Genomic DNA, 14,188 nt, shown 5'->3' on the forward strand with positions numbered 1-14,188 from the left:
AGATAACAGAGTAACCTCAGACTATGATTGGCGAGCAGTTGAGTGTGCGAGTTTGCAGCACTTGTTCAGTCAACAGGAAGGGAAAGTGACATGTGAAAGGCCATGGTGGTCTGGTGGGCACCTGTGCTATTCTGAGAGACACGCCTGCCACTGATGTGGAACTTGGCGTGGCAGATATATAGGAAGTTGGCATAAAGATATGTGTGTGTTTGTGTGGGTGTGTGTAACAAGCACAAACTTTGTATAAACATGCAGACATAACAGAAATAATCCTGCCATGTCTCATTAAAGCTATGGAAATAGAAGGAAAGCAATCCTAAAGTAATGAGAGATGTGATCATGAGATAAAACAGAGAGTAAACAACAACAAATGAGAAAGACGAGAGGAAAACATGTATAAATGATTACATATAGAGAGACAGGAATACTGTATGTGTATCTGTGTGTACCAGGCTCTAGTCTGCCCATGTCATAGCATGGTACAGAGACTGTTAGGGTGTGAGGTCAGAGGTTAATCACAGCAGTTTCTGTATTGCAGTAGCTAATTCCAGCCTGGTCTCATGAACATTATGTGACTGTAGCAATATTTTTGTAAAACAAAATGATGTGCCTTATTACACATTTGGCAGTAGTTTCGAGGGTGCGAAAAGCGAGAGAAATGGTATCGTAATCAGACAAGGTTTTCGAGGGAATATTAGATGGAGGTTTTAAAGAGTAAAACATACCTCCCTAACCTAAAACTTTAACCTAAACCTAACAAATTTTAATCTAAAATCAAATGAGAGATAGACACAAAAAAGACATCCTTACCCTCAACCAACACCTAAACCTAACAGATAGTGTCCAAAAACAAAAAGAGAAATGAAAAGCACATTTTCTAAAGCAACCACGCCATCTTGTGTCACTTCTATGACACCTTCGTCTCATGTGTCAGCTTGCGTACTTGACTGGTCCCAAACCGCGTACTTCAGAGTCCAAAGTCCAGCACTCACTACCGCGGAAGCTAATCACATTGGAATAAGTGTGTAAATGTCACAAGTGTTCAAATATATCATTTTTTTAACTCATGCTTCAGAGTAAAAGTGTTTCAATATCATAACATTGTAGTGTGTGAGTAATAGTGTGAACAATATGTGTTTATAAAGTCATAATCAGCCATTATACACGTGATTTGTGTGAAAGTGAATAAAACGCAGTTGTAGTAGCGCCTCTAGAGTTTATTTCACCAGGAAATTGCGGAGAAACGTAGAATTTGGCACGTAAAAGACAGTTTGCAAAAATTTTGTTATAGTAACGTTCATTCTATCAGGAAGACTCGCAGACTTGAGTTAAGTGTAAGATGACATTTATTTGATGAATATGAAAATAGATTGTAAGCAGACTTATAAAGCGATAGCTGACGTATGATTGGCTAAGAGTTACCTAGCTAATGGTGCGATGATGTACAGCTGCGAGTCTTCCCACTAGAACTACGCTGTGCTTACATTTCTATGAGACTATGTTGGCTAATTCAGTAAACGAAGTATGAAAGCTTAAGAAAAGAGAAGACAAACTGAGAAAAGTTCAGTTAAATTATAAAAAGGATCCTGCTTCTCAGAACTGGTGGGAGAAGTTGAGCGAGCGAGAGAAAGAGAGGATATGGGGCCCCTCTCCACTAATCCTCTATCAGTCAGACTGACATACCAGCTTCAGCTGTGCCTGTCCTTAACAAGAAACCTAAATATTAGTACCCCCTCAATAAGTATTATATACCTCATGTACTCGCTACTTTTTCCATAAATATTTATTATCTCACTTTTTATATACTGTACATTTGGACCGTTAAGCCACACTTAATTTTTTTTTTTGTTTCTCAAATGATGCTAGACCTTTTCTTAGCCATTTTTGCAATTAGTGGTAACACTTTACAATAAGGTTGTATTTGTTAACATTAGTTAACTTTATTAGTTAACATGAACTAACAATGAACAATAATTTTAAAGCACTTATTAATATTGGTTAAAGGTTCACCCAAAAATGAAAATTCTCTCATCATTTACTCACCCATATGCCATCCCAGATGTGTGTGACTTTCTTTCTTCAGCAGAACACAAATTAAGATTTTTAGAAGAATTCATCAGCTCTGTTGGTCCACACAATGCAAGTGAATGTGTGTCAACATTTTGAAGCTCCAAAAATCACACAAGTCACTATAAAATTAATCCATATGACTCCAGTCCAGTGGTTAAATCAATGTCTCTTGAAGCGATTTGATAGGTGTGGGTTAGAAACAGATCAATATTTAAGTCCACTTTTACTATAAATTCTTCTTCCTGCTCAGTCAGCCTCCACTTTAACTTTAACATTCTTCATGCATACGCCCGTTACTGGGCATGGAGAAGAATTTCTAGCAAAAACTGACTGAAAGGGGTCATGTCATGAGGAATCAAATTTTCCTTGATATTTTTACATATAAGAGGTCATTCTACTATAAAAAAAAAAAAAAATACTGTAAATTCCAGAACTCAAAACTTAATACCCAATGTAATAAAAGCATTTATTGAAACAAAGCTACCAAAACGCCCTGTCTCTACTTCTGCGACAACCCTACGTCACTTGGGTTACTCATTAATTCAAGATGGCCTCCACAGCAACAACATCAACACCTATTTTAAAATGATCGCACCCATGGCCCCGCCCACTGGTGCTCACTTGGCTCGTAAACAGAGAGAAGCACAAAAGGCCTACTGTCTGTGGCCTAATTACTCCTGAACACAAAAGGGGACCCATCAAGACTATTTTGAATTTTTGTATACAAACATGTACTACACAGACGTCTTTGACTGTTGTCATCTCTCTGGCACACTTTTAAAAGACGTAGTGTCAAGTTTCAACTCTGAAGAGAAGATGCGTTTCATCAGCTGCTGTGGCTCCTGTTGTTTTGTTGTTTAAACTGCTCAACAAACTGTTCTATGTACGGACTCATTTTGATTTGTTTCCGGTGATGTGCACCTCAGTGCAAGATGATAAACTGGATGTGTGCGTCTTGTGATTAAAGCAGTCATAAAACGAGTCTTTGCCAAGAAATTGTCACTAAAGGATATGGGACAGTTAAAAACACTATTGGTCTCGATCAAAAACATAAGTATATAGTTCCATTCATTAATATTTCAAATGTCATGATTGTTTATGATGCTGACATAATGTCTACACCGGGCAAACTTTCTGAAATGCTTTTTTGTGTTGGCAGTAGTAGCGCCAGTGCAAAATGGAACAGGACACCTGTTTGTTTACTGTTGGAGTGACACGCCGCAATGGACGCTTACATGGTAGACAGCATCATTGATTATAGCGTCTGGTGTAGACAGGGTGTGAGTGTTAACAGTTGTGCTTGAGGTGAATAGTGTAATATATTCGGATGCAATGTGTTGGATGTGCATTGTGTGTAAACCGTGAAATGTACATTTCTAATGTTTTAGGTGCTTGTTCATTATCTTCCAATTGAGTTTCAAAAATGGCTGAATTTGAGGGGCTGCATGCTGTTAGCCAATCATAACAGAGGATGTTTACATTGAAGTTTAAAGGAGGAGCTGAGGCAAATATTGAGCTTTTCAGAAAGATTTTCAGAGACAGGGTGGAAAATTATCATATATTACAAAATTATTACTGTTTTGGTGAAAAAAATCTTTACTAACATTATCAGTGGACCTCAGGGAAGAGAATGAAACTATAAAAAAAAAAAAAAGAGCATTTCATGAACCCCTTAAATATAAACTCTAAAAATAAATGTCCCTTTTTCAGGACACTGTATTTTTTTACATAATTTTGTAAAAATACAAATAACTTTACAGATCTTTATTGTAAAGGGTTTAAACAATGTTTTCCATACTTGTTCAATGAACCATAAACAATTAATGAACATGCACCTGTGGAACGGTCATTAAGACACAAACAGCTTACAGACGGTAGGCAATTAAGGTCACAGTTATAAAAACTTAGGACACTAAAGAGACCTTTCTACTGACTCATCTGCGTGAATGTGCCTTAGGCATGCTGCATGGAGGCATGAGGACTGCTGGTGTGGCCAGGGCAATAAATTGCAATGTCCGTACTGTGAGATGCCTAAGACAGCGCTACAGGGAGACAGGAAGGACAGCTGATTGTCCTCGCAGTGGCAGACCACGTGTAACAACACCTGCACAGGATCGGTACATTTGAATTTCACACCTGCGGGACAGGTACAGGATGGCAACAACAACTGCCCGAGTTACACCAGGAATGCACAATCCCTCCATCAGTGCTCAGACTATCCACAATATGCTGAGAGAAGGCTGGACTGAGGGCTTGTAGGCCTGTTGTAAGGCAGGTCCTTACCAGACATCACTGGCAACAACGTCACCTATGGGCACAAACCCACCTTCGATGAACCAGACAGGACTGGCAAAAAGTGCTCTTCACTGATGAGTCGCGGTTTTGTCTCACCAGGGGTGATGGTCAGACTCGCGTTTATCGTCGAAGGATATCGTCACTGTCTGGGGCGGTGTGTCACAGCATCATCGGACTGAGCTTGTTGTCATTGCAGGCAATCTCAACGCTGTGCGTTACAGGGAAGACATCCTCCTCCCTCATGTGATACCCTTCCTGCAGGCTCATCCTGACATGACCCTACAGCATGACAATGCCACCAGCCATAAAGCTCTTTCTGTGTGTGATTTCCTGCAAGACAGGAATGTCAGTGTTCTGCCATGGCCAGCGAAGAGCCCGGATCTCAATCCCATTGAGCACATCTGGGACCTGTTGGATCGGAGGGTGAGGGGTAGGGCCATTCCCCCCAGAAATGTCCGGGAACTTGCAAGTGCCTTGGTGGAAGAGTGGGGTAACATCTCACAGCAACAACTAGGGATGCACTGATCCGATACCTGGATCAGTATCGGCTCTGATATTGAAGAATTTAGATGGATCGGGTATCAGTCCGACAAGCCCGATCCAAATCTGATACTGTGTGTTAGTCATGTTTGTTACTGTCAATCTCCAAAAATGACAATAATGTAAAGATATTCTAAACTGATTATGCAAAAATACAACACTGGTATCGGCTTGGGAGTGGTATCGGCCGATACTGAGATTTCCGATATCGGAATCGGAAGTGAAAAAGTGGTATCGGTTCATCCCTAGCAACAACTGGCAAATCTGGTGCAGTCCATGAGGAGGAGATGCACTGCAGTACTTAATGCAGCTGGTGGACACACCAGATACTGATTGTTACTTTTGATTTTGACCCCCCCTTTGTTCAGGGACACACTATTCCATTTCTGTTAGTCACATGTCTGTGAAACTTGTTCAGTTTAAGTCTTAGTTGTTGAATCTTTTTATGTTCATACAAATATTTATACATGTTAAGTTTGCTGAAAATAAAAGCAGTTGAAAGTGAGAGGACCTTCCTTTTTTTGCTGAGTTTAGATCCGTTTCTCACCCACACCTTTCATATTGCTTCAAAAATATGGATTTAACCACTGGAGTCATATGGCTTACTTTTATACTGCCTTTACGCTATTTTTGGAGCTTTAAAATTTTGGCACCCATTCACTTGCATTGTGTGGACCTACAAATTCTTGAAATAGTTTTCTAAAAATCTTAATTTGTGTTCTGCAGAAGAAAGTCATACACATCTGGGACGGCATGATGGTGAGTAAATAATGAGAGAATTCTCATTTTTGGGTGAACTATTCCTTTAAATGTTAATTTAAACAATTACTAATACATTTTTAACAATAACATTTTTATATGTTAATATTAGTTAATGCAATTTGAACTAATATGAATTCAAAATAAACAATAGTATATTTTGAAATGAACATTATCCAAGAATTAATAAATGCTGTAAAAAATCTTCTAATAAATCTGTTTGTTCACGATACGTAAAGCATTGACTTACTTTAACAAATAGAACCTTGATGTAAAGTGTTAACCAATTACTTTTAACCAACTGGTCTGAAGATGATTTTTAGTGGATCTATGAAATCAGTTCCCCTCAAGTTCACACAGGTGCCCTAGCAGTTAACAAATGTGTAGTTCATCACAGTAACTACGGACATGTTCCACTAATGTTTGATAAACAGAAAGTGTTTAAAACTTTTGTCTTAATTTAGAACAGTATATCTATTTGGCACCACTAAGCTGTTCCTTAACTTTGTTATTCTGAAATTATTTAGAATTAATTCTGTGTATAATTTAATCTAACTAGCCATTGACATTTTTACACTTTTCTCTTACCTTTGGCCTGTGGTCCTGTAGTGGGAGGGAACTCGGGGGCTTCAGAGTTCTCTGGTGTGTCAGGAGAGCTGGACAAAGATATGTAGGATGGCAGCTTCTCAGGACCTGAGCAGGATGAACCCTCATCTGCCTGTGTGGACCCTGCAGACTGACTATTCCCTTCCTCTGATCTAAGATGACAAAGTTAGACCTTGAGTGAAATACAGAATATGATAATGAAGAAATAAATTTGATGTATTTTATCTAGCTTATTGTCAATGGAATTTTTAAGCAGTCAGAATGCTTATGGAAAATGTTTATGGTTACTTAATGACTGGATGCAAGTGTGCAAGCTTGGGCACTTTTACAAGGCTGTTAAAAACATTCTAACACTTTAAATGAGGTGATTAGATGATGATAAAAATGAAAAACCTTTTAAAACCCTAGTTTAAAACATTCATCAAATTCTTAAAAATGTGTTCATGTTGGTTTATATATAGCATTTTCCAAAAAAAACAAGAGATGAAAATAGTATACTGATGAGGAATGTCAATTAAGAATCGTAAAGGCTAATGCTTTTAATTGTCCAGATCCTCTTCCTGACCTCTTTAAAATGTCTCTGTTGTGGGCTCTCTTGGCTGGTCCAGAGCTTGTGTTAGAGCCAGTGCGTTTCACACTCTGTCTGTGGTGCAGCTTACATTTGGATCCACGTGGACAGACGCCGGTACTGGAGAATTCTGGACACACTAGAGTGTGCTTCTTCTTACACTGTAGAGAGAGCAGAAATCCTGAATGCCTGCTTTCTTAATATCAGATTTACTATGGATGTTTTTTAGTTTGGTTATAAAAAACATGGGACAATGGGGGGTGACAAGCATGTACAGGTTTCATGTGTGCCACACTCTGTTGGATAAGTTTGTAATTTGGGCGTAAATTGGTAGCTTCATTCTTTGGGAGACCCGATCCCACCCACCTGTCAGAGAAGCTAATTATACACCACTATGGGGTGAGAAGCGCAAGACGCGTGTATAAGTGTGAGAGCGAGAGACTGGGAGAGCTTGGGGCACGTTGATCCAAAAATAGAGAGGGAGAGAGAGTGAGTGTCTGTTATGTGTGAGAGGGAAGGGTGGCTAAAGGATCGTGTGTCCGGGAACAGTGTGGACTCCCTGTCACCCCGTGGGGCAGACCGCACAGAGACACTTTCCCCAACAGGGTTTAGGTCAGAGCTACAAAAGCATCCCAAACTCCCAGCCTAACACAGCTCCATTACACCCTTGTACCCACATCTTCACATCTACAGTTTTTATGTCAATCACCAGAGGTTCTCATTATAAGATGCCTCTACATTGGTATTTAGAACTGAGATGTATCCAGAAATGAGCACAAATCATGTTCAGATTCCCATCTATTCTATTCCTCTTGTCTTCTATACAAAGTTGTCTCTTTTTACTACCAATTAGACTTAGCCTGTAACTTTGATGGAAGAAAATGTTAAAGGTGCTGTAAGCGATTTTAGTGTTCTGAAGCTTTCACGTGACTGAACCGTTGAATTAGCCACGCCCCCTCATTCCAAAACCCCACCCTCCAAAGATTGTTTTGAGACAAAACTGAGCAAAAGAGCAGCATTGTTTTTTCCTGTTGCTGTCCAATTCAACAGTGGCACAATAGCACCCTCAACTGATAAACATTATGAATCATAGCCTCAATGATCCGCTTCAAATACAACACTATGAGAATGAACACTTATTTCATTAATATCTTTAATGCAGTAGGAACATTTTTTGCTTTTCCATGAAAAAAATAGCTTACAGCACCTTTAAAGAAAGCAAACTCCGTTTTATTACCTATTTCATATAATCACATTTAGAACATGTGAAGTGTGGTTATGTCATCTTCACTTAAGTCCAAGGACAAGTTTTGTCATATTATCTGTTAAACATAAAACACCAAATATTATATATACATTTGTGTAACTGGATTATCACACCCAATGAATCTGGGTCTCTATGTCCCCTAAATCATCCTATAGACAACATCATCACTCACCACACTCATGGTTAATTGGTCCAATTTGCTAAATCCCTCGCCACTTGAATTCAGTCGATTCCAATTCCACCCCATTTCAGAAGAACATTTGGGACCTTTCTTTTTTTAAACACCCATTTGTTTCTTGTTTGACTGATAACATCCAAGTCGAGCTTTAATCATCCAAAGCTCAGGTGAAGACAGACAGGACAGACATGTAAATTGTGAGAAATTGTAAACAAGGGAAACAAGTTGAAAAATCAGATCAGAAGAGACCTGCAACCAAAATGAACAAATTGGCTCTTGACATTCAAAAGCTTAAGTGGGTCTTGCAAAAAATATATTATACATGCAATTGCACATATTAAATTGAGCTAATGGTAGAATTTAGAAGGCAAAGAAAAAGATTTCAGAATCTGCACTACATATGTATCATATTATAAAACTAATAGAATGGCCTTAAGATAAACCTGATAATATTTCACAATATTAAAGTTTTACTATTTTTATTTTGCTTTATCTTTAGTTCTAGTTAGTTAGTTAGTTTCACTATTAGTTTAAGCTTCCTTCCCTTTTAGCACTGAACCACAAATTATTCCATCATTGCCTAACCAAACACCAAAAACTCAACAGAAACTGCACAATACACAAAATATTCTGACGTTTCCTTACATTTTGACACACCAAAGTTCAAGATCAAGTAAAAAAACAAAAAAAAAAACATGATGATAATTAAATGTGATATTAATTTGCAGTATATAGCTATAGGTCTGGCCAGTGGGTTTGCAGTGTGCTGGAGAGAGCTATCCGTTAACATTCCTATTCATCTCAATGGAAGTTGATCGGCTGGTGCATGCACCCCTGGAAGTCTGCAACCTACATGCGCAATCTTTTACTCTTGGGCACTATATTCTGTACACATTTTTTAGAGCCATTCACCTGAGCCATAGATGCCATGTGACTAGTAACAAGGAAAATTATGCCCTGACAACGCGGAGCTGTCATGTGAATGGGAGCCCGTCAGGGAAAAATGCAAGTCCATTTCATGGTTTTAAGAGCCCTGCAAATATCAGTCTCTAGATATATAATATAATGTAATGTCTGAGATTTTTATGTTGCTTGAAAAAAGAAAAGAAAAAAAGAACAGTGCTTTTTTTTTTAAACAGATGTTGATGGACTATCACCACTAACACTCTAATGATCTAAGAAGTCACAGATACTGTATATCTACAGTGAGGAGAGTGGCCTGTTATCACTAGTGTCTGTGGAATATGTTGTTGTAGCCCATTTTTTTTTCAGGTGCATTTTCCCCAGCAACTGCAGTTGAACGTTTTGTAATTAGTTTGAATTACTTGGTTTCATTGTGTTTTTGTATTCATTATCTTTTTGTACCGATCCTGATTATTCATGTACCTAACTTAAGTTACAGGAAAGTCTTTTGTGTGTGTGTGTGAGTGTGTGTGTGTGTGTGTGTGTTTAAGTGTGTGTTCACGATGAAGGAGTTGATGAGGTGTCCTGTTTTGGTTCATCCATTTAAATCACAATTTACACTATTGATCCCCAATGTTCAATAAACTTTGTGAAACATTGTTGTCAGCGGATCACCTCATTATTGACCAATCATTTGCCTCACTTGGGCTTTTGGAAAAACTCTCCATGCCGCTTTGTGTGAGAAGCAGCACTTAATGCCAATCATATATATATATATATATATATATATATATATATATATATATATAAAATGTGGGGACTCCATCCGTCAAGCCTACAGACAACTCTGGCATCTCCTGGGCATTTATGAGTGAAAAATATTCTGGAGTTCCGTGTCAGCGACCAACAGACCATTTCATGCATATTGAACACTAATGGCTAAAGCTGGTTAAATCCACCACTTCCAATCTTTTTGGCAGGCTGCTATGCTACTTCCAGAAGTGCGAGTACACAGGTTATTATAAGTTCAACACAAAACAATGCTTAGTTTAAGTTGCCAGGCTGCTAGAGTGAGCACTTAGGAAAAAGAGTTAGCTGCTGGATTTGCAAAGTTCATTCAAATATTAGAGTTTTTATGTCTGAGCTAGTGAATTGCAACCAGGGCTTGACATTAACTTTTTGGCTTACCAGCCACAGTGGCTAATGGTGTTCTGAAACAGCATTTTCACTGGCCAAAATCCCCCGCCCCACAAAAAGTGATTGGTAACTAGAGACTGTAACTGCATGCATTTGTTTAAACATTTTATTTGAACAACAATGATATTAGTTTAGCAGGACAATGATTTAAGTCATCTCTTAAAATATCTGAAGGCAAACATGACCAGTTAGATCAGGAGTAGGATAGAACAGGAGGAAACTTTGTCAATAATTTGTCCATTTGTCCATGGAAGTCCAGATTTTAACCCCTTTAACCATTCTTAATTGTACTTGCCCTTATGAAGGTAGATTAAACTCAGTCACCATTCACTTTCATTGCAACTTCTTCCATTACTGGCATTCCACCAGCATGGTTAAGTATAACTAAACATGCTGATAAATCCAGGCCGATAATGGTTTGTAATTGTACCGTGCCAAACCATGCTCAAGTGGAAATGCTACTAGAACCGCTACTCACCGCGTTGGTGGCACAATGGTGGAAAAGTTGTTTTTGTTGCACTTTAGTCTATTTTTGCTGAAGCCCTTCCTGTCTAGGGGGTAAAGGTTCTTTGCCAGAAGATTCTGTTTGTTTGCAAGGCTAGCTTAAAGGTGGAGTGTGTAATTTCTGCACCACCAGTGATCAAACGGAAATGCAAAAATAATAATTTTCAAATAGATTTCTTGAACACTAAACCAAACTGGCATTGGTTGACAAACAGATATACCCGCGACCCAATCTCACGCCATATGTTGAGCCAATGTTGCTATGTTGGGTTGGTCGGGATGCTCAAGCAAACAGAAATGTTTTCATAGAACCACAGAGCCACAATGATCACACTTTTTGGGGGAATTAACCTATCAATGTCTTACATTCTATTAAACTGAGATAGAAGTAAGTATTATATTTTCATTACTGTATATATATATATATATATATATATATAGCATTATATTTGAAAAGTAGTTTGTGTTCCTTTGAAAACTCAAATTTTTTCAGTGCTAGTTTTCATTTTCATGATACTTGTCATTAAAGATAATAATAGTCAAGAATAATGTCCACACACTCCTTCCAGCATTTTACTGTATGATGAACTAGCAAATGTATGATCCTAATCATGTTCCCCTTTAATCATTCAAACAGGATTGGTGTAAATTCATGACAGCTACAATCCCAGAGGGATGAGCGACATAAATCTAACCTAACTTCTAAGTTGATTGGCTATTTAGAATCATATCTAATTAGAAGAAAATACCACTGTTGGGAGGTGGACGCAGCACAGAGAAGGCTCATTAACTTTGATGTTCAGGGCTGTGGTCTTGGCAAAGAAAACACAAAAACTTAAGTCCTTCCCAGCTCTGCCCTCTCATACATTTTAATTTACATAAAAGCAGCAAAATAGGGAGAAAAGGGAAGTGTGTGAGGGGAAAAAAAGAGAAGTGGATGGAACATCTTTATATCAGTGCAAGTTAACAATTTTCCACTTGATTTAAGAAAGGCTGGGAAGTCTCTGGGGCCTATTAGAAGAGCTTTCTTACTGGCCACAAAGCAGAAAGAGTCAGCACATTTTACATTACTGAGACAGAGAGCAAGGAGTAAGAGGAAGAGAGACAGAAAGAATGTATGGTGGTGTGAGCTATGAAAAAAGGGCCGGGAAGGGAGAATAGTGACATAGTGATGGAGAGAAAAGAGGACAGGAAGCAGCATCAAAAGAGGAGTGATCAAGGTGAGGAGTGAATGGAGATGACCAGCAAACAAAAGAAGAAACAGGACAGAAAACAGGGAGACTATCAGACAGAGAGAATGCTAATAAGAATGAACCGGGGGGGGGGGAGGAATGGAGAGGATGAGAGTGCGCTTTAACCCTTGCTCCGCTGGCGTATCCATTGCTGGCCTCTCGCCTGTACTGCTGTCATCAGCACTTTTTCACGTCCATAATTATGGTGTGCTATCCATCATATCTAAGACAGAGCTTTTGGGATGGTGCAAAATTACAGACCTAAGCACTTCAGCTAATAGAATAAATATTAATATCTCTCTCCTTATATATTCACATTCTCACCCCAAATATTTAAATGAGCCCTGACAGGGAGAGAATGCATTTGTTACGATTAAGGGAAAGCAAAGAAAAACAAATGGAGGGAAGAAACAGTGAGAGATGAAGAGGGAGAGAGAGAGACAGACAGAGACAAAGAGAGAAGTTAGTGCCAAAATGCACAGAGGAGAAACTATTCATTAGAATGAGACAAATCAGAGGAACAGAGCTGAAAGGAGCAGAGAGGACAAATCAGAGGAACAGAGCTGAAAGGAGCAGAGAGGAACCTTTCTGTGGAAATAAAATGAAGCAAGGCGTACTGTCATATTATAGAGTGGCCCCCAAAAGTATTTGGACACTTTTGGACACTTACGCCACACTTGAAATGAATCATTGTCATTGAGTTAGATGACAGCATATCGAAGCAGAGTGCAATCTGCACACAAAAGTTGCTAGACGTTTTCTCAGAAATACAAGTTCACTTTTCTCAGCCATTTCTTTTGCATTGACTTTTAAACAACTGGTCTTAAGGTCCTTTTCAGAGCATGTATGAAGCCAGTTCCCCTTAGGTTCTCACAGGTGTCCTAGAAAAGTAAGCCCAGGTGTAGCTAATCACATTAGCTGTGGACATGTTCTACTTACATTTGAAAACCAGAAAGTGTCCACATTTATAACCTAACACAACCTTCTTTTTGTGAAATGTTTTGCTTGAAATGTGTGCTTGGTAGGGTTGGGAATCACAAAGAATTTAACGATTCCAGTTCCGATTCTGATTCCTCTTAACGATTCCGGTTCCTTAACGGTTCCATCAACAATTCTTTGAGGAAGAATTCTTATTGCATTTACTGGCTTCAGCAGCCTGTTGCCAAAGTATGAGATCATTTCCGCTTTCGACAGAAATCAGATATAAATGTAATAAAATTCTTGTAAAAGTCAAGTTTACACAGACCTTTTAGATTCATAAACACAATTCAATAATTTATCCTAACCATATATTACATAAAAATTCTAAACAACACAAATGAGATTAATCAATTCATTTATACTTATATAAAATTCCACCGATTATAACAAAACATGTGTATTTTTAACTGAACAACCAGTCAGTAACTGCACTGATTGATTGAGGTCTCACAAGCCTTAAATACAACACTGCATAACAAAGTAACAGTTCTCATTTCATTTCGAGCTGGGCACAACTAAAGTCATTACTTGCGTTTCAGTAAGATTAATACAGCAACCGCTCCGACTGATGTATAAGTATTTTAGAGCCATTCGTTCGGGAACCACACTACACTGGTCATGCAGTATGTTTTTGATACACTAAAAATAACTGGCTTATAAGAGTCATTCGTTTGGGAATTGGACCACACAGATCAGCTGTACTGTATGTTACGAGCTGTAGATTCAAAAGAACCGGCTCATAAGAGTCGTTAAATCGGAAATCCGACTACACAGATATGTTGCGAGCTGTAGAGTCAAAAGAACTAGTTCATGAGTCATTCATTTGGGAATTGCACTACACTGGTAGGACTGTATGTTGTGAGCTGTGAATTCAAAAGAACCGGCTCATTAGCGCAATTCGCTAGGGAATGGGACAACACTGTTTGCGCTGCTTGTTTAAGTAGAGGGGCTGCACTGCCACTGAATTGCACTGAATTTGAATACATCTTCATTGTTTTCAACAGTTGGCAGTAGATATGAAGTTTGTTATGAATCGTACCAAATCGCGGAAGTGAACCGCATGTGATGACGTATAATACGTGTCTTTG

At 38.6% G+C, this 14,188-nt stretch overlaps 1 protein-coding gene across 1 annotated transcript in view; it reads right to left on the reverse strand.

Moving 5' to 3' along the window:
* The window catches only part of zc3h3 (zinc finger CCCH-type containing 3), a 106,480-nt gene that overhangs the window by 1,033 nt on the left and 91,259 nt on the right, over window positions 1-14,188 (reverse strand). Inside the window, exons 10-11 of the mRNA XM_051711767.1 lie at window positions 6,836-6,999; window positions 6,253-6,422 (exon numbers count right to left, since the gene is read on the reverse strand). Of these exons, the coding sequence (XP_051567727.1) occupies window positions 6,253-6,422; window positions 6,836-6,999 (334 nt within the window). The remainder of the gene's footprint in view (window positions 1-6,252; window positions 6,423-6,835; window positions 7,000-14,188) is intronic.

This window comes from Myxocyprinus asiaticus, chromosome 12 (assembly GCF_019703515.2).
Source record: "Myxocyprinus asiaticus isolate MX2 ecotype Aquarium Trade chromosome 12, UBuf_Myxa_2, whole genome shotgun sequence".
NCBI lineage: Eukaryota > Metazoa > Chordata > Actinopteri > Cypriniformes > Catostomidae > Myxocyprinus > Myxocyprinus asiaticus.